The sequence below is a fragment of the Tachysurus fulvidraco genome, chromosome 18 (genome assembly GCF_022655615.1).
Source record: "Tachysurus fulvidraco isolate hzauxx_2018 chromosome 18, HZAU_PFXX_2.0, whole genome shotgun sequence".
Classification (NCBI taxonomy): Eukaryota; Metazoa; Chordata; class Actinopteri; order Siluriformes; family Bagridae; genus Tachysurus; species Tachysurus fulvidraco.
Window position 1 is genome coordinate 15,933,914 of NC_062535.1, and position 19,122 is coordinate 15,953,035.

General features: G+C 40.6%; 1 protein-coding gene across 1 annotated transcript; it reads left to right on the forward strand.

Annotated features, from left to right (window-relative positions):
* Nucleotides 1-12,629: 12,629 nt before the first annotated feature.
* On the forward strand, nucleotides 12,630-19,122 carry mdh1aa (malate dehydrogenase 1Aa, NAD (soluble)). The gene is made up of 9 exons (XM_027178890.2): nucleotides 12,630-12,779; nucleotides 16,215-16,313; nucleotides 16,394-16,490; nucleotides 17,426-17,601; nucleotides 17,839-17,961; nucleotides 18,071-18,247; nucleotides 18,350-18,463; nucleotides 18,566-18,655; nucleotides 18,774-19,122. The coding sequence occupies exons 1-9, from the start codon at nucleotides 12,726-12,728 to the stop codon at nucleotides 18,894-18,896; spliced, it is 1,053 nt and encodes a 350-aa protein (XP_027034691.1). The 5' UTR covers nucleotides 12,630-12,725; the 3' UTR covers nucleotides 18,897-19,122.

A 19,122-nucleotide genomic window follows, 5' to 3' on the forward strand; every position in this document is an offset into this window, starting at 1 on the left:
ATTTTATGAAGCTTTGAAAGCATATCAGTTCACACGTGGACTTTACGGTGTTGCGTGCTTTACCCGATGTCTTTTGAGCGTGGGCACTTGTATAAATATATATAAAGTGTGTGTTGAGTTCTCTGTTTGCCATGCGTGCCTCTGCAAGAGTGAAAGCTGATCTCCCAGAAGCCTTTGGGTGGTGCTGTCAGGGCTTTGATTGGCAGGTCCAGGCAACAGGAGAAAAGTGCAGGATTAATGGTGGCCAAGCATAAACAAAGCCTGAGGTCTGCAGAGAGCCGAGCCACTCACATACACAACACACACAACAAACATTAAACACACACACACACACTCCTGGTATATCAGGATATTACAGTTCTAGTTCAGCACAGAGTCACCAAGTTGGATTCATATTATTTTATTATTCTTGTCTATTATATATCATTTCAAATGTAGTCAGACTAAAATTGTAGTCTATATTTAAAGGTTTATGCCTCAAGATACAACAGCAATCTTTAAGGCTAGACAAGGCCACTTTATTTAGCGCATTTGATTTACAAAGGCAACTTAATGTTCATCCCAAATGTGTGCAGGCTCTGTGCTCTTATCCTCCACCCCATGTCTTCATGGAGCTCTGGGGCTTTGTGCACAGGAGCATTGTCATGCATTAGTGAATAGACAATGTCAAGCTACAGCTTACAGAGACATCCTAGAAAACTGTGTGCTTCTGAACATTGTGGGCACAGTTTGAGAACTGAAGGACCACATACAGTATGGTGGGATGAGGTGTGATGTCAGGGGTGCACATACTTCCCACTAAATGGCACATTAGATATCAAAATTGTTTAAAGGATCTACAAATGTGTAGGCCGTAGAGAGCAAGGATAAACTTTTGCCTTATTGTCTGTTGTATGTCAGGATTTAAAGATGCACAGTTTGGGGCTTATCTGAGATCTTTTGAGATAAACTCCTTTTCACTGTGCTGTAGGTATCGTGAGCTGACCGGATCTGTTCATTCTTCAAGTAGATACAAGATGTGTTTTGGTTCGTTTGCATTTCTGCACTCATATCGCTTACCTTAGTTTAGGGAGTCCTCACCAGTTAGAAGGCTACAGTCTGACAGATGCATCCAGATCGAATCGAATCTCGATCTAGATAAAGCTATCGATCTGCTTTTATCGTTAATTAGAAACAGGATGTTTTATTTAGAAGCCGGTGCTCAACCCACAGGCTCGGCACCTTAATCATGTTTAGATTTAATTATGGTGTTAATCTAATTTCACTCTGATTAAGAACAATTTAAGAATTATAAACAGGAAAATGCTTCAACACTGGGGGACTATGAAACACACACACACACACACACACACACACACACACACACACACACACACACACACACACACACACACACACACACACACACACACAGACACACTCACACACACACACACAGATCCAGTCAATTTATCCTCAGTGGCTAATTAAATGGGTGGGTGAAACGTCAGTGTCCTCCCCCTGCTCCTCTCCTGCTTTTCTCTATCCCTCTATCTCTTCACCTCTCCCTCCCCCCATGCTCTTCTTTTGCTCCCTGCTTTTGTCAACTTTAAAGTGGTCGACGGAGTGTTCATAATATGTTGCTCTCTGTTCTTTTTTCTTAGCCCCCCTGCTCTCTCCTTCGTCTCTCATCTTCCTTAAGTGGGCAGGATGGGGTCCTTTCAGGGCGTCACCAGCCCCTGGTCCCGTCGCTCTTTCATGCTTTCTCTCCCTCGCTCCCTTCGTTCTTTATCCTCTTTCATGCTCCGTGGCTCCAGTCCCACCCTTTCAATTTGGGCTCACCGCAGCGCCACTTTCAGGGCGACTGGACTGGAACTGTTGCTATCTTTGTGATCTTCCCTAGTGTGGGTGTAGTGTGTGAAGTGTGTAGCTTGAGTCAGTGTGTGACGGGTTCCCGCACCTCGTCCGCTTCAGAATTTTTCAAAAGTACAGAACGTGTCATTATCAGTTTGATTTCATTCCCGACCTCCCTGACCAGTCAAAGTTCTCTGCATCTTTGAACCAAGGTTTGAACACAATAGCTTGTCCTTCTGACTTAAAATTACACTTGGACACTTGCGGTCATGCTTCAGTGGCCAAGCACCCACTCCTGCGCCCTTCTGCCAAAACAAAAGAAAATCCCAAATTCCCATTTGTGGAAGTCAGCCAGTGGGCGATCAGAAGCGTCTGGATATCTTCTGAGGGTCGAGGGCTTGAGAAGGTACGCTTGCTCACACGTTGAGGAAGGCCAGGTGGTAATGGGACGCAACCCGTGGACCTGGGGAGCACCAGGCCGCTTCCCGCCAGCACCCACCTGCCCCAGGAAACTCACGCCATCTCTCTGTAGAGATTTCTGTGGCTGGGTTTGCATACACCAGCGGGTCTGACATCAAAATAATATCAAAGTGAATACAAAGATGGCTACAGTTGATGTTTGTCATTTTTAAAGACTGTACAGGACATTTGTAGCTTGGGCAACACAATGGATTTAATGGAGCTGCATTTTTCATACAGCAGGGGACTGTAAACATTACATACTGCGGCTGCTTGTGAAGCGAATTTATTAAATGCGCTTCCTGACCCAGAAAAGATGGCCGAACTGGTCACTGGGTTCCATACAATGGACATTTTCAAATGGGGTCACGTTTTCCCGCAACAACAAACAAAAACTTTCTGGAGGCAGAAACATCTTAAGAGGAGAATGATAAGAACCATGACAGGAACTGAATTAACCACTCTTTACAGAGGAGGTGAGCAAAAAAGCATTTCAGATCACTTCAAACCCTGACGAGGACCGGATTCTACTACTGTCAGCCAAGAAGAGGAACTTAAGGCTAGGGCACAGGATCTGAACAAAACGTTACGTTTATATGGACCGATAATGGTGCTTTGTATCATTGAATATAAGCCAGTGAAAATAAATGGACATATTTTATGTCTGTCCAAAGCCGATGACGGATCACTTGGTCAGTTGGAGCTCACTGGGTAATATTCTGGGGTAACAGACGGAGATTTGTCACAGTACAAGTCACATATGTTGATGAATGTCTCCTCCGGTGAAGGATTGACTCCATAGAAAAGAAGCAAAGACTTTAAAACCAATCTTTATACAATTTGTCTGATAGGGTTAATAATAATCATGAGTATAGTATGGGATTCAAATGTGGGCCTCACACATTAATTAGTGGTGTGTGTGTGTGTATGTGTGTGCGTGTGTGTGTATCTAACTGCTTTAGCAGTCAGGGGTAGAGAGCAGCAGCATGGGGTGAGTCCCAATAACATTTCTGTAATAGCGTCAGCGCTAAGCAGAAAATAGGCTTAGCATTCGGCTAGCTGAGGCAACAAAGAGAACAAGCATCCAAGCTCAGGCTGATTACAGTCTCTCAGTCTCTCTCTCTCTCTCTCTCTGGATCTTTCTTTCTTTTCCAACGGTGTCTGTCTGCTGTTGTCTGTCTGTCTCTTAGTGTTTGTCTGTCTCTTTCTGTCTGAGGACTTCAGGATCGATATCACAGAGCGACGACCAGGGGCTTGTTATAAAGCCACAATAACAGTCTATATTCATGAATACGTTCTTTTTTTATTGCACTCTGGTTCTTTCTGTCACTCCATTACTTTATTTTTTCCCCACACAGATACACACACACACACACACACACACACACACACACAGCTTAGATGATTTCACGCTGCCGATCTGCTCTCTGACAACACACACTTTTTAATTAGTGAGGTGCGCCCAAAAGAAATACACACACACACACACACACACACACACACACACACACACACACACACACACACACACACACACACACACACATTGGCTTAATCTAAAAAACATACATATATGTTACATACTACAGCACTTTCTCAATCCTAATTGGTCAGGAAATAATTTAAGAGCACCGCTGTTTTTATTAATGCATTTAATTCACTATATTATTCTGTCTATAGTAACAGCTCCATCACAGGCATTTATATCGTGAATGTGTCGCAAAATTCAAATAAACAGAGAAACAGAACTAAAAGAAACTTTTTTTCCACTATACCTGAATAAAAAATGCATATTATTTTGGAATGAATAAAAGACTGGAAGATTGCTGTGGCATGGCAGAATTTACACAGTATTTATGGAGAAAATAAGAGGGATAACAAACTTTAGGGTGTAATATATTAGAAAAATAATTGGTCTGGCATTACAGTTGTAAGTTACAGGAAAAAGATTGGCAGAATAAGTGAATTCGTTGCTGTAGTGTTTGAAGACTTTTGTAACTGTATAAATCCGAGAGTTGAGGAGTCGGCAAATCGCTATAGCACTTTGGCGGCTACAGGTGGTAAGAGTCGGTACTGCAGTCTGAAATAGTAACTGCATTAATGCAGGATTATATAGATGCTGGAAAAATTACCATTTGACAAATAACTTTATATGTATTTGTTAGTTAGTTAGTTAGTTTTACAAATGTAGTTTATTAAATTGATGAAATCATGACTTTTTTCAATCCACCTTCCATCCATTTGATCACCTGCAGGAGTGGATCAAGAGCCAGTAATTAAGATTAAGAGCCACTGCATGTGTAATCATTTTAATAATCAGTTAAATTAAATTGTACTTACACTAGGCTTCTAGACCGATGCAAACTAAAAAGATTCAGACAACGCATATCCATCAAGTTATTAATTATTGGTTTATTGGATGATTTCTCTCTCTCTCTCTCTCTCTCTCTCTCTCTCTCTCTCTCTCTCTCTCTCTCTCTCTCTCTCTCTCTCTGTGTGTGTGTGTGTGTGTGTTCAGTTTTTCATCCTTTAAAAATGTAAAAAATTGCATCTTAATTTGAATGCTCGGTTTATAAAGCAGTTGACACCCTGCAGCCACAAGTCATGAACTATGTGATTGAATTTTGTGCCAAAATTCCTCTGTGTTTAGCAGGCAGACATGTTAGCGGTTTGTTAAGAGAGTAATAAGTCCTTGTCTGAAATTAATTCATATTTGACATAAATTGTCAAATTCCTTGTAATGTTCGATTTATTGCTTCTCCACTCTGACTGCTGTAGCTACAGCATTAATATAGGTTTAGTTATTTCCACAAACTGCAGCTGTTTCTTTGCCTGTCAACGATCAAAAGCCCTAATTATACTTAATTAGGCCTATAGTTTTATTGAACAGTGTAATCTTTCTCTGGAAGCAAAAAAACTAAAGGGTGGATGTATTTTGCCCGAGGAGGTTTCTCGTTGAAACATGGAGCGATATGCTTCGAGTTTGTTGGCAGATAAACAGCGATATATTTGAGCGCTTGGCAAATCCACCCCAGCCTGGCATGCGGTGTTGTTATAGAACTACGATAGCATGGAGTGTGTAGCCAAGTGGAGTAAGAGCTGTGCATTTTTCACTTCTTACCCCTGCCAGCTTTGCTGAGTAGGACAGAATAAATCAGGTTAGAAAGTGAGGAATGAACTAGCGTTATAAAGTGCTGTAAAGAGAATCATAAAGAGCATGGAGCATATAAGAGTCAGTTGGTGGAGCGCTACATGTAACTCGAGTAACTCTGCATGAAAGTTGTGTATGGTTTCTAAGTTCATTGTGTGTGTGTGTGTGTGTGTGTGTGTGTGTGTGTGTGTGTGTGTGTGTGTGTGTGTGTGTGTGTGTGTGTGTGTGTGTGTGTGAGACACTTGTTCTTGAACTGATTGCTTCAATGCTCCAGCGGGTCTAAAGAAAAAGGGACGTCAATGCCCAATTTGTGGCACACTAATTTCCCTTCTAGTGTTACAGCCCTGTCTCACTCTCATCTGTACTCTCTGTCTCTCTTTCTTGCTAAATGTCTCTCTCACTCCATGTGTCTCTGTCTGTCAGTTTCTCTCTCTCTCTCTCTCTCTCTCTCTCTCTCTCTCTCTCTCTCATTCTGTATGTCTTTCTGCAAAGAAAGAGTGAAGCGTGAGAGAGAAAAAGGAAAAAGCTTACAAGGAGTAACAAAGCACATCATAGTCACTCAGTGACTCAGGATCTACATTCATCCTCTTGCAGGGACACAGTGGCGCCGTGTGTGTGTGTGCGTGTGTGGCTGTGCGTGTGTGTGAGTAAGTAAGTGAGTGAGTGAGTGAGTGTGTTTACATTCTCATACCATGCAGGGGTGTGTTTGTGACAATGTTAATCCTTTTCCACCAACAAGGTGCCAGTGCTGCTGCCTGATGTGGAATCACTCCAAGCTCTTTCACCGTGATAGAGCCAGGTCTCAGCTGCTGGTCTTGGACCAAGAAATGATGACGTTTGGGGCTCGGAGATAGACCTTGTTTTGTTACCATAGCAACAGTCCCACCTCACTACTCATGACATCCATTAAAATAGCAGTTTGTAATATTTAGGTTGCCTATGTGATGATATGTGAATGCAGGAAAAAACTTTCTCTTTCCCACAAGCTTTCCCTTGACCCCCAACAGACCCTCCATCTCCTCTATTCAGCTGAAAGCATTAGCATGTAGAACCTTTAATAGTTCCTCAGTTTGTCCCTAATACACAATGTTTTCTTACCAGAAATTCCAAATCTAAATTTCCACAACGTAAAACTCGGGAATTTGTGGTTCATTTGACAATTAAAGTTTCTTCTTTCATTATTCTGTAAGCTGGATGTTTCTTCTGTTCGAGTGTTTTATGGAACGTGATTCATGGCCTAGTTTAAGGTTCTGTGTTTTGTTATGTTTAGTGGTTCCTCAGCAGTTAGTAAGTAATCAGTGCTTCAGATAAATCAAGCATCGCATTAGTTCTGGCAGACCACGTCGTCAAGTGTGCATCAGCTGGTAATCAGCTGTCCATGACGCGCACCAATCCGGTTACGACATCCTATTAAAATTCCATTTAAATTTAAATTCCCATTCATCGAGCCGCTTTCTAGCCGCTTTCGCTGCTGCTGCGACTTAAACTCCCTCCTCCAACCCTGACTCCACCAAGCTGTGAACCTGTGTTCATTGTACCAGTTATGTCTTAAATCTCCACATATTTTCTCTCTCTCCCTCTCTCTAATTATTTAATTATTTATTCATCCATTCATTCATTTATCTGCCAAAAAAAACTCTATGCATGATTAATGGTTCTGTTATGGGGGGTCTATTCTATTTTCTAGTTGCTGCTCTCCCCGCTCGGTCCACGCATGCGCACGGATGGGCGCGTGGATTCCTGCCCAGAACAGAACCATACCGCCAACACTAACTGTATGCTATCATCTAATAAATTACATTAAATTTGACAAAGTGGTCCTGACAGAACTGAGGATTCATGCAAAAGGTGTAACTCTTTATTTATTTATTGGTTTTCACCTATTCACATCCACCAGGCAGCTACTAGCTGTGCAGTGTGAAGGCTAACATGTTCTTTACAACCTGTTGCTCATGCGGCATCACAGCCATCAACGCTTTTCCACATACATGCGCTCACAGACATCCACGATTGGCTTCTTTCTCTGTGATTGACGGGAGAGAGTGTAAGTAAGTCCCTCCCACCTAGACAGAACAACCAGTTTTTCTCTCTTGGTCTTCAGCTCACAGATGTCAAGGCAAACATTTTTCTCGGCGCTCAAGCAATGCCAACATTTAAACTCTAAAAACAAAGCAATTATATTTGTGCTGCTGTTGTGTTCATTTGTATTGTGTTGTGCTTGGAAATAATTCAGGTTACACACACATATTAGTTCATATCTGTTCATTAATCCCCAATGGATTGGGTGTGTTTCTTTTACATTCAAAACAGAACACCGAACACAGAGATTATTGTTCACTGTGACTTTGTATTCAAATGACCATTCGGAAAGAATTAACAAAAGATTCAAATAATTCAAAAGCTTTTTCTTTACACCACATGACTCCATGGCGAGTGACAAGTCGTAAACAGTAAACAAACAAATGATTTTATCACCAGTTGCGAGTCTGTAGTGATGTTTTTTTTTCCCTCTGTTGATGATTTAGTGGATGAAATAAACACCTTCAGATTTAGCTGCTTATGAACAAACACTTGGAGCATCTCACAGAGCAGGAATGGGTTTGATATCATGGTTTATCTTATTCCAGTGAAAAACGGAAACACTGATGAAACACTACAAATTCTGAGTGTCTACTTTCATATTTCTGCCACTGGGAAAAGTTATAAATAACATCAGAACTAGAGTTACATTTTTTTAATGATTGTTTTGGTATAACCATAAAGAAAATCATACAATGATGCAATTTCCACAGAAAGGCCCTCAAGCCATTGAACATAAAGGGATTTTTCTCCCATGCTACAGCTGACGAATTGTGTGAGCTTGTATGTGTTTATATACTGTTATGAGGCTGATAAACCGTGTGTGTGTGACAGTGAGCCGCTTCTCCGGGATGGTGCCGTACTTGCTGAGTGCTGTGTGCTGTAATGTAATGTAATGTTATCGTTATGTTTGCTCATTGTGTATGTGAGACGAGTCCCGTCTGAAACCATGGGTACAGAGCTCGCTCGACCTCCTGCTCCTACATGCAGGGCTGCCAGAAGGGAAAGCCACCAATCAGAGAGCAGATCACTGGCTCACGGTTCAAGTGTGTGTCAAGGAGAAAATACCCACAGTGCACCTCTGACCTCCTGTGGGTCTCTAAAGTAACCAGTGAAAATGCTGTCTGTTATATTGTCTATCTATCTATCTATCTATCTATCTATCTATCTATCTATCTATCTATCTATCTATCTATCTATCTATCTATCTATCTATCTATCTATCTATCTATCTATCTATCTATCAATGGAAAGCTCTTCACTATGTAGTCTAAGGCTCATGTTTATAAAGCTTGTGTTTTATGTTTTACTCACACTCATGTTTATCGGCGTTCACAGCGCGTCTTCTGTCTGTTCTTCACTGACTGATGCATGCTGCAGGATTTAGAGTGATAAAAGCACGATGCTGATCTGATGCTCAACTACCTATTAAGACTACATTCCCAGCATGCCTCACTCCGCTAATCCGCACACTGACAGCACCTGTCACTGGCAGTGTAATTGCTGAGAGCAGACAGGAAACTCTCGCTCTTACCCACTTACCTGTACTACACAAAACACACATACACACACATATACGCAAAGCACACACTTTTTTTTCCATTTCCACTAGGGTCTGTTGTGATTGACAGCAGGAGAGAGAGAGAGAGAGAGAGAGAGAGAGAGAGAGAGAGAGAGAGAGAGAGAGAGAGAGAGAGAGAGAGAGAGAGAGCTTTGCCAAAACAAATAAAATAATAGAAAATATATGAAGAATTATTTAAAATATTTTTTTTTTCAGTCTTGACAGAGGTTAATGCACTATTCTGCATTGTGGCATTTTTTTCTAGGTGACAAAATAGCATCTTAAACTGAGCTACAGTCTGTACTTTTTGTACTGACCTAATGCACATACCTGCTGCTCATAGCTGTCAGTCATTATTGTTGGTTGTACAGCATACACACACTCCTCATGGTGTCGTATCAGACAAGAGGGACAGATGACTGAAATGGTGTGTGTGTGTGTGTGTGTGTGTGTGTGTGTGTGTGTGTGTGTGTGTGTGTGTGTGTGTGTGTGTGTGTGTGTGTGTGTGTGTGTGGTGTGTATGTCCTGTATATATCTATGTTTGTAAATGTGTGCATGTACATGTACAGAATATTTGAATGTTCGAACATTGAAAAGGGTTTCAATGTGTGTGTGTGTGTGTGTGTGTGTGTGTGTGTGTGTGTGTGTGTGTGTGTGTGTGTGTGTGTGTGTGTGTGTGTGTGTGTGTGTGTTTTCAGGTTAGGGCCTGTGCAGCTTGAGGCTGTTAAATGAGGCACATTTTCTTTGTGCATGATGCCAAACAGGAAGTCGTCAATGGATTCATTTATGCACCGGCAAGTTTACTCAGTTTTCACCTGCACTCTTGAACTGCATACCGAAAACCATGTTACCTGCATATGAAAACCAAAGACGTGGAGAGTTTGACGTGGAGAGAAGAGAAGAGAAGAGAAGAGAAGAGAAGAGAAGAGAAGAGAAGAGAAGAGAAGAGAAGAGAAGAGAAGAGCAGAGAAGAGCAGAGAAGAGCAGAGAAGAGCAGAGAAGAGCAGAGAAGAGCAGTCTACATGTACATAATGTTACACAACTAGTACACATTGTTATAGAACTGAAGTGAATAACAGCAAAACATATCACAATAGAATAAAACAGAATAGAATAGATTTTAAAAGGGGCAGAAATTACAAGTACACAAAATTATAGAAGAAGAAAATAATAGTAAAACACAACACAATCAGATAGAATAGAATAGAAGGAATAAAGAAGAAATTATTAAGAAAATAGATTATTATTATTATTATTATTATTATTATTATTATTATTATTATTATTATTATTATTATTATTATTATTAGCACAATAGAACAGAAGAGAATCAAATTTTTAGAGCCGCTGTTATTTTAGAAATTATACAAACATTTGACCAATCAGATATGAGAATTCAGTAGGGCGATTGTATGAAGTCAAACTACACACTTTTGTATTTTAAGTAAGCACAAAGCCCGACCGTTATATTTAATCAAAATTCAGGCAACGTTTTGGCGCCACCTAGCGTTCGAAAAAGATATCACACACCTATCGATCTCACACTCTGCTTCTTCTACAGTTATTATGGCACATTAAAAAAATGTGCTTGTTTCCTGTGGTGGAGGAAAAGCACTGCTTTCTCGTTCATTCGTTCATTCGAAATATTTAAGAAATGTAGAGACCTGAGTGTAGAATAAAACAAGTATAATATAAATAGAAGATGTTATGTGCAATACCATTTGTATATATGTGCATGTGCAATATTGACAATAATGTTTGAATTATGCTGGTAAAGGTCAGGTTTTTGTTGTTATTATTTAAATGTGTGATAATATAGCCAGGTACAAGCTATATTTCAATCTCAATCTTAAAACACAATAGACTATTTGTATAACTCTGATGAGAAAACACTGTGTTGTACACTTTCTTTAACAAAAAGTAATACACTACATTTTCATGTCACTCTGGTTGTAATCTAAATGGACATTTGTACGTCAGATGACATTTTAAGTGGAAATATGAATGCATTGTACTTTTAAAAATGTTTTAAGGTACATACGATACAATACACATGATACAATTTTATCATCTCTACACTGGCTACCTGTTAAGTTTAGAATTGATTACAAACTGCTGCTACTTACGTACAAGGCTCTTATTGGTTTAGCTCCCATGTATCTAACTAGTCTTCTAACACATTACAATCCTTCACGCTCTCTGAGATCACAAAACTCAGGACTTCTGGTAGTTCCCAGAATATCTAAGTCTACTAAAGGTGGTAGAGCATTTTCTTATTTAGCTCCCAAACTTTGGAATAGTCTTCCTGATAGTGTTCGGGGCTCAGACACACTTTCCCAGTTTAAATGTAGATTAAAAACTTATCTCTTTAGTCAGGCGTACACATAATACATTCTATAGTATCATGCACTAGTACATCAGACCTGCACATTTTTATAAACAGCAGATATGTTAATCCCTTTTCACTGCTTCTCTCTTTGTACCCATCCCGAGGCATCCAGACACTGTACCAGCTCCCAACGTCCTCTGTGGGACGAAGCCTTTGGACGTTCACTGAGCCGAGGCCGACTCTAAGAATCCTGAGACATCTCCAGTTAGACTCTGTGATACTAAGGAGATCTGAAGTCCTTGATCCTTACACCAATACAACATTTAACTGACTGTATATTACAATCACACCCCCAGTGTCACCCATATGAGGATGGGTTCCCCCTTGAGTCCGGTTCCTCTCGAGGTTTCTTCCTTTACCAATTTAAGGGAGTTTTTCCTTGCCACTGCTGCCTGAGTCATCTCAGACTTGCTCATAGGGGATAAATACATACAGATTGTGAACTATATACATCTAATAATAATCTAGAATTTTTATTCTGTCAATTCTTTATTTTTATCATTTGTTATTTCCTTTATCATTTATTATGTTTACCTTCTGCTCTATGTTTATGTTCTGTAAAGCTGCTTTGAGACAATGTCTATTGTAAAAAGCGCTATACAAATAAACTTGAATTGAATTGAATTGAATAATTTGACCATATGGACTGGACCACTTCTCTACCATTGATTGGCATATTCCTGATACATTGATTGGTTTAATTTCGTTTTATGTTTCGGTTCCACTTTAAATAATGATACAGTGACGTCATCTCGCCGTAAGGTAATGTATTATTTATTAGATTGTTGATTATTAGATAATATAATGTGCTCTTGTAATTAGTAATAGGTAAGACAGTTCGTTTTCAGTCTCTCTAATGTGTGAGAATATACTGTATGGCCAAGTGAGACTTCCACCTCAATTTGCCTTCAAATAAATCATGCCTCTTCACTGCGGCATTATATAAGGTGGAACAAATTGGTTAAAGGGGCAAATATTTATCAGCGGCTCCTCATCTTAAGCCTGTGGTTTTAATTTAGCCCGATCACGGAGTTATTTTAATCTTCCCAAAAGACGCATTGAGAAACCGGATCACCGCGCGGCGGCGCTGTAGAGGAGACACTGCGGTCAGGAGCGCTGACGTTGTTCATCCATTATAACGTTAGCAATAACTGCGTCTTTCCCACGGCTGAAACATCATCTGGCCGAGGGCTACTGCTGCAGGCACACACTCTTTACAGCACAGGGGGAAACGGACAGGCTTTTACGCCGCCATGCTCACCCTTCTCACCGCGATGTACTTGGTGGTGCGCGCTGCCTCCGCGCAGGTAAAACGCTTCTCATTGGAAATCTATAGCACTAAATCAAATGGCAAACAACCAGAAACGTTGCATCTGATGCCACATCGGCTTGTTTTGTTTTGCTTTGTTTGGTTATTTTCATTTCATTGAACAACTCGTTTTAGTCTGGTTCTGAGTCCATCCTACTGAAATAACACCTTAGCGCGTGGGCTGTGGGTTTTATTTCTGCAGCAGTGGGGAAGATGATCTCTGTACAATGGTTCATTCATAATGTAACCAACGCGTCCAGAGCAGGTAAACAACCCGCGATGATCCGGTCCAGGCGTTTACACACACTTTACTGCAGTAATTATGAAAACAATATCAGCGATGTCCAGCACCGTGGACAGCGACCTCCGGTCTCAGGGGCGTGGCCATCCCACCGGCCACAACAAACTCTGACCTATTCACAACTTTTAGGGGTTTATGACCCCTACGCAATTTACAATAGCTTCAGTGAATCGTCTAGCTCGGTTTTGCTGTAATTTTATTATGGGAATCTATAAAGAAGCTCTCAAAGACATGTCCTCGTGTGGGCATTGTGTGACTGGTCATCTTGTTAAAGAAACTAATTAGGTGTTCTGCAAAAGCAACCTTGGCCTACATGTTGCATGTGTTCTTGCCCCTCTTTCTTGGCACAGATATTTTTTAAAACTGTACTAGCCTACAGTTTTGTGTACAGTCGGTACACTGTTACAACATTAAACAGTTTTATTAGGACCTTAATGAAAAAATATCTCCATTATTGTAGTTAACATTACCTGACAAATTAATTATATACCAGCCACGTGATATTGCTGAAAATATCTAAAACTGTGAAAAATGCTTATTTCAATAAGCTGGTTCAATACCAGTACCAGTTCAATTCACTTTCTATTGGTGTTTAATGTCTTAAATCTGATTCACAAGCAACTTTTATACAATTAATAATTAATTATCAAGTGTTTTTAAAATAGTTTCTGGATAACAGGCTACACTTTAGATTAACAAAAGCTAAAGAATCATTAGAGTTTAATTTTCAGGTGCACCTTTTGACCAGAGATTTAAGTCACAATCTATATAGAATTTTAGCACATTTACACTATCTATTGTTATGTTGACATAACATGTGTTTTTAATCTACGGAGGTTCCTAAGTTCCCATGCACACTTCGAGGAACAAAAGCAAACAGGTCCTGCACCTCAAAACAAAACAAAAACCCTATGAACTTTAAATTCTACAGACATTATTACCTGCCTCAGGTGTGTCTTGGGCTCTGAAAGAACAGTAATTCAATTCGATTCAAATTTATTTGTTTAGCATTTTTTACAATTGACAGTGTTTCTGAGCAGCTTTACAGAACATAAGCATAAAAAAAGGTTATTATAAAGAATAATATAAAGATTAATATAATACAAAAGTAAAGATTAATATTAGATATATTTAAATGTGTTTGTATTTATCCCCAATGAGCAACTCTGTGGTGACTCAGGTGACTGTGGGGAAGAAAAACTCCCTTAAATGGTAAAGGAAGAAACCTTGAGAGGAAGCAGACTCAAAAGGGGAACCTCATCCTCATCTGGGTGACACTGGAGGGTGTGATTATAAATATACAGTCGGACAAACGTTGTGTTAATGAGGAGGTTGTTGTCCTCAAAGACCACATGAACTTGGTAACTCCTCTTTAGTATAGCAGAGTCTAACTGTAGCTGGTAGATCTCTAGATGCCTCAGGATTATCACAGAGTCGGGATCATGTCAGTGGAGGTCCAAAATCTTCATGGCACGTAAGACAATCGGAGCTGGTACATTTTCTGGATGCCTCGGGATGGGTAGAAAGAGAGAAGCGGTGGGAAGGAATTAACATAGCTGCTGTTCATAATATTAGCAAGCACTAGATGATAATGTGGTCAGATGTAATAGAGCACAATATTATGGGATGCATTATGTGAATTAGCCTGACTAAAGAGATGAGTTTTTAATCTACAATCTACAAAGAGTAACCCAATTATATATACGCTTTTTCTTACATTATTCAAATATCTTGTCCAATATCAATATCATATCTCATAAATGAGGTCTAATAGTTCACACAATGCTGAGTGTTGATGTTTTCCTACAGGCCTGATGTTGGCCTATGATGTGCATGGCTTAGAATTACACTAATATTTTTTATTTTTTTTGTCACTATTACTTTATTGTTAATGATTTCAATACGCAATGTTTATCTTTAGAAGAAAGAAAGAAAAAAAAAACACGTCCTTCAGCCAAAGTCATATTTTAAAATCCAACCTATAGCTTTGTTTCCGGAAATGTCTTCCATATATGGTGCTGGGGTAGGCGTAACCAATAAGAAAACACGAACCGCTTAGAGTGGCGCACGGATTTCTGGGATATGTCGTTTTTTTGTTGTTAGGACACAAAGCAGCATCAGGTGGAAACAACTACACTTCCCAGCAGAGCTTTAATACGCACTGACTGACATTTCGGCATATGAACAGAGGTGACTGGTCTGGTCCTGAGTTGGGAGAGCGCAAGTCTTAGAATAACATCTGAACACGAAGAAACATTTAAATATGGTGAGAGATAAATATGTATTTTATGTAACACAGGTTTTCGACGCTGTTTGGTTGTAAATCAACTTTTCCTACGTGTTAATCCGAGCGTAATACTTTTTTCTTAAGTTTCATGTCCGTTTTTGAGTGAATGGTACGACCCAAATAATAATGTCATTAATGTGTTAGCATTAGCTCGTTAGCATTAGCATTAGCAGGCGTCGGAGCAAAGGAAGACTTTGTATAAACTTTGTAATTCAGAGACGCGAAAAAAACAACGATAGTCGAAAAAAGTGTTAAATGTCGGATTATGTATCACCTCTAATTAGCATACCGGCTAAATAGGCATCGAGTAATGCGCATGCGCAGACGTCCACGTTGGTTTTTGCCATAGCATGAAAAATAAATAAATAAATAACCAATTATTGATTTCATAACTTTTCTGGTTCGTTAGAAACAGGTTGTATGTCAATTCCAGGGTGTAATTATATACAGTATGTAATATACAGGACAGAAAGTATACAGTCCTCTGTGAAGGAATGAATTAAAGGATATTTGATGTTATTTTCTCACTTAATTCCACACACAACTATTCTAGGAGTGTAAATAAGTTGTTCAGCATTTTGGTTTGAAGGCAGCTTCGGTTTCATTGACTGATGCTGAGCGCTTGGTTATCGATTACAAATATAAATAACACTGACACAAAACCTGCAGAGGAAATGCTGCGTCTTTGTTTTTTTGTGCAAAGGTTTCTAAAGTTTTAGCACCATTATGTTCCAGGGCTTCTTGTCTGGCTCTGCTTGTTTGAGCTGTTACACAAACCATCATTTTTCATGTCTGGTTGCGTGCATGTTTTGGTTATTGCTGTTTTGTGTTTCCTCTCCTTTTAGGCCGAACCGATCCGTGTGCTGGTGACCGGTGCCGCAGGTCAGATCGCCTACTCTTTGCTCTTCAGCATCGCCAAAGGAGATGTGTTCGGCAAGGACCAGGTAAGAAAAATGAATAAAAAAAACACAACTGAAGATCTTCGGTAAATTCAGTGTGAATTTTATATTGTTCTGTGCCTCAGCCAATCATCTTGGTGCTTTTGGACATCCCGCCCATGCTGCCTGTGCTGGACGGTGTTGTGATGGAGCTGCAGGACTGCGCTCTCCCGCTGCTCAAAGGTCAGCAACACCCAGTGATCATGAATCAGCTTGCAGCACACACATTGTTCTCTTTTAATCCTAGGTCTAGTTGAATCGTAGATCAGGATTTAAAGAAGTGTTTCAGATCCAGAGTCATTGATTGACATGCAGTGTTATCCATGAACATTTGAAGCCTTCTTACACACGGCACTCTGATGAAACAGAGTGGATCTGATTCATGATTCACTGAAATACAAGCCAACCTTCACATCATGAATTCATTATCCTTGAATACACTAAAGGCATGACTCAACAGCACAGCCAACATCACGCTGCACACCGAGCTGCTTGGAGGTGTGTGTGATGTATCTCGCCTCCTATTGGTTTACTCTGAGCCAATCAGAACAGCGAGAGGAAGCGGAGGAGTCCAAAGTATGGGTTGCATCGTAAAAATTCAGCACATGGACTGAAGTCCATTCTGATAAACAGAGTTTCTGATTCATAACCCAGTGAACACTAATCAGATCTATCAGCTAATTGAAGGCAAATATGAGCTTAAAGGCCATTCTGGGGCTCTTAATAATTTATGATGTACTAAAATACTGAATATATTTTTAATACCTGCACATATCCAGAGTCTTTGAGTGACTCTGTGTAGGCAGGACTTTTGGATGGTGTTTGTTCCTTATTGGTTTTAAAGCTTTATTATGATCTTCTAAAAGGTCTCTTGTCTTAATTTATATACAGCACTGCATACAATCTCTCAGAGAGAGAGCAAAATATTTTTTTAAAACCATATCTCAATAATATTGTAAACATTTGGGCACTTTTAATTATCTTTTTGTTGCCACACATGAAGAACAAGAATGCTTTTGTGGAGGTTGTAGTGAAGTCGATGTTGATACAAGCTTCACAAAAATGCAGCTTGTGTAAATTCTGTGATCTCTATTTACACTGAGGATGTATGCTTGCAGAGGTGATCCCTACCGACAAGGTAGAAGTGGGTTTTAAAGACCTGGATGCTGCCATCTTGGTGGGCTCCATGCCCAGGAAGGAGGGAATGGAGAGAAAGGACCTGCTTAAGGCCAATGTGGCCATCTTCAAAACGCAGGGAGCCGCTCTGGACAAGTACGCCAAGAAGACGGTCAAGGTGAGTGCAGGGGAGGTTGGACTTTGATCAGAATTGGACTGACTGTTTATCACTGGTGAATAGATCAGTATCCCAGGTGTTTTCTCTTTGTTGGTTTAACAACTATAGAAAGAACAAAGTTCTCCTCGCTGTTGACTTTCACAATACTCACTTGAATGTGGTGTATGTTTAAGCAAACAGAGCTTTCATGCTGGTGTGAGGTCAATATAACACACTACTTATTGTCCCTGAACCCAGGTGCTGGTGGTGGGAAACCCAGCCAACACCAATTGCCTGATTGCCTCCAAGTCTGCACCATCCATCCCAAAGGAGAACTTCTCCTGCCTGACCAGGCTGGATCATAACAGGGCTCGCTCACAGGTTCTCTCAGTTATTAAGAAGATTTAAATATCTGGGCTGAAGCCTCTTCTCCTTGATGTGTTTAGAGGTTTCAGTAGGACTCAGAAGCATTGCTTGCTGTAATTTCTAGGTGGCGATGCGCGTGGGCGTGTCCTCGGACAACGTGAAGAACGTGATCATCTGGGGAAACCATTCGTCCACGCAGTACCCCGACGTCCACCATGCCACAGTCAAATTACACGGCAAAGAAGTGCCTGCCTACGACGTCGTGAAGGATGACGGCTGGCTGAAGGGAGACTTCATCTCCGTAAGTGTGGCTCCCGACCATAACCCGAGTTCCATCGGAAGCTTTTAGAGCAAACGGACCTGCTCACTTTTTTTTGGGTTCTCTTTCCTCTCTTACTCCCAGACAGTGCAGCAGCGTGGTGCGGCCGTGATCAAAGCCAGGAAGCTGTCCAGTGCCATGTCCGCTGCAAAGGCCATCTGTGACCACATGAGGGACATTTGGTTCGGCACTCCTGATGTAGGTCCTCAGTGAAAACACACATGGACTTACTGCTCTGTCCTTTTAATGTAGTGTGTGTTTCATAACATGGCATCAAGCATTCTGTCCCTCTCTACGCAGGGTGAGTTTGTGTCGATGGGAGTTTACTCCACTGGGAACTCTTACGGCATTCCGGATGACCTCATGTACTCCTTTCCTGTCAACATCAAGGTCTGACATCATCTGGTTAATTATTAAATAGTTAGCTCCTCATTAAAGAAAGTTGTTAAGAAATTATAGGTAATATTCTCTTTCTTCCTCTTTGCTTTTCTTTGTCTCTTCCGTACAGAACAAGACCTGGCAGGTGGTGGAAAGTCTGCCAATTAACGACTTCTCGCGCGGCAAGATGAACGCCACGGCGGCCGAACTGACAGAGGAGCGAGACACAGCGCTGTCTTTCCTCTCTGCGTGACTACATAATTCCACCACAGAATGGCAACCAAACTCTTCTAAACTGTAAAACTCCATGTCCACTTGTCAGTGTGTGAGAGTGTGACATTCCATAAGCTATAAGCACACGAGGAGCATCTGTACCATTTCATTCCAGTACGTTAACAGAGTAATGGGTGGAAACATTTGTTGCCCCATCCCAAAAATAATGAAACTGCACTATCAATAAAAGGAACGTATTAAACAAA

What these genes read in the sequence shown, in the direction of transcription:
- mdh1aa (XM_027178890.2), top strand. Translation starts at nt 12,726, where the DNA reads ATGCTCACCCTTCTCACCGCGATGTACTTGGTGGTGCGCGCTGCCTCC. An exon ending in CGCTCTCCCGCTGCTCAAAG is followed by an intron (nt 16,491 to 17,425) that starts GTCAGCAACACC and finishes GTATGCTTGCAG; the next exon opens with AGGTGATCCCTACCGACAAG. An exon ending in ACGCCAAGAAGACGGTCAAG is followed by an intron (nt 17,602 to 17,838) that starts GTGAGTGCAGGG and finishes CCCTGAACCCAG; the next exon opens with GTGCTGGTGGTGGGAAACCC.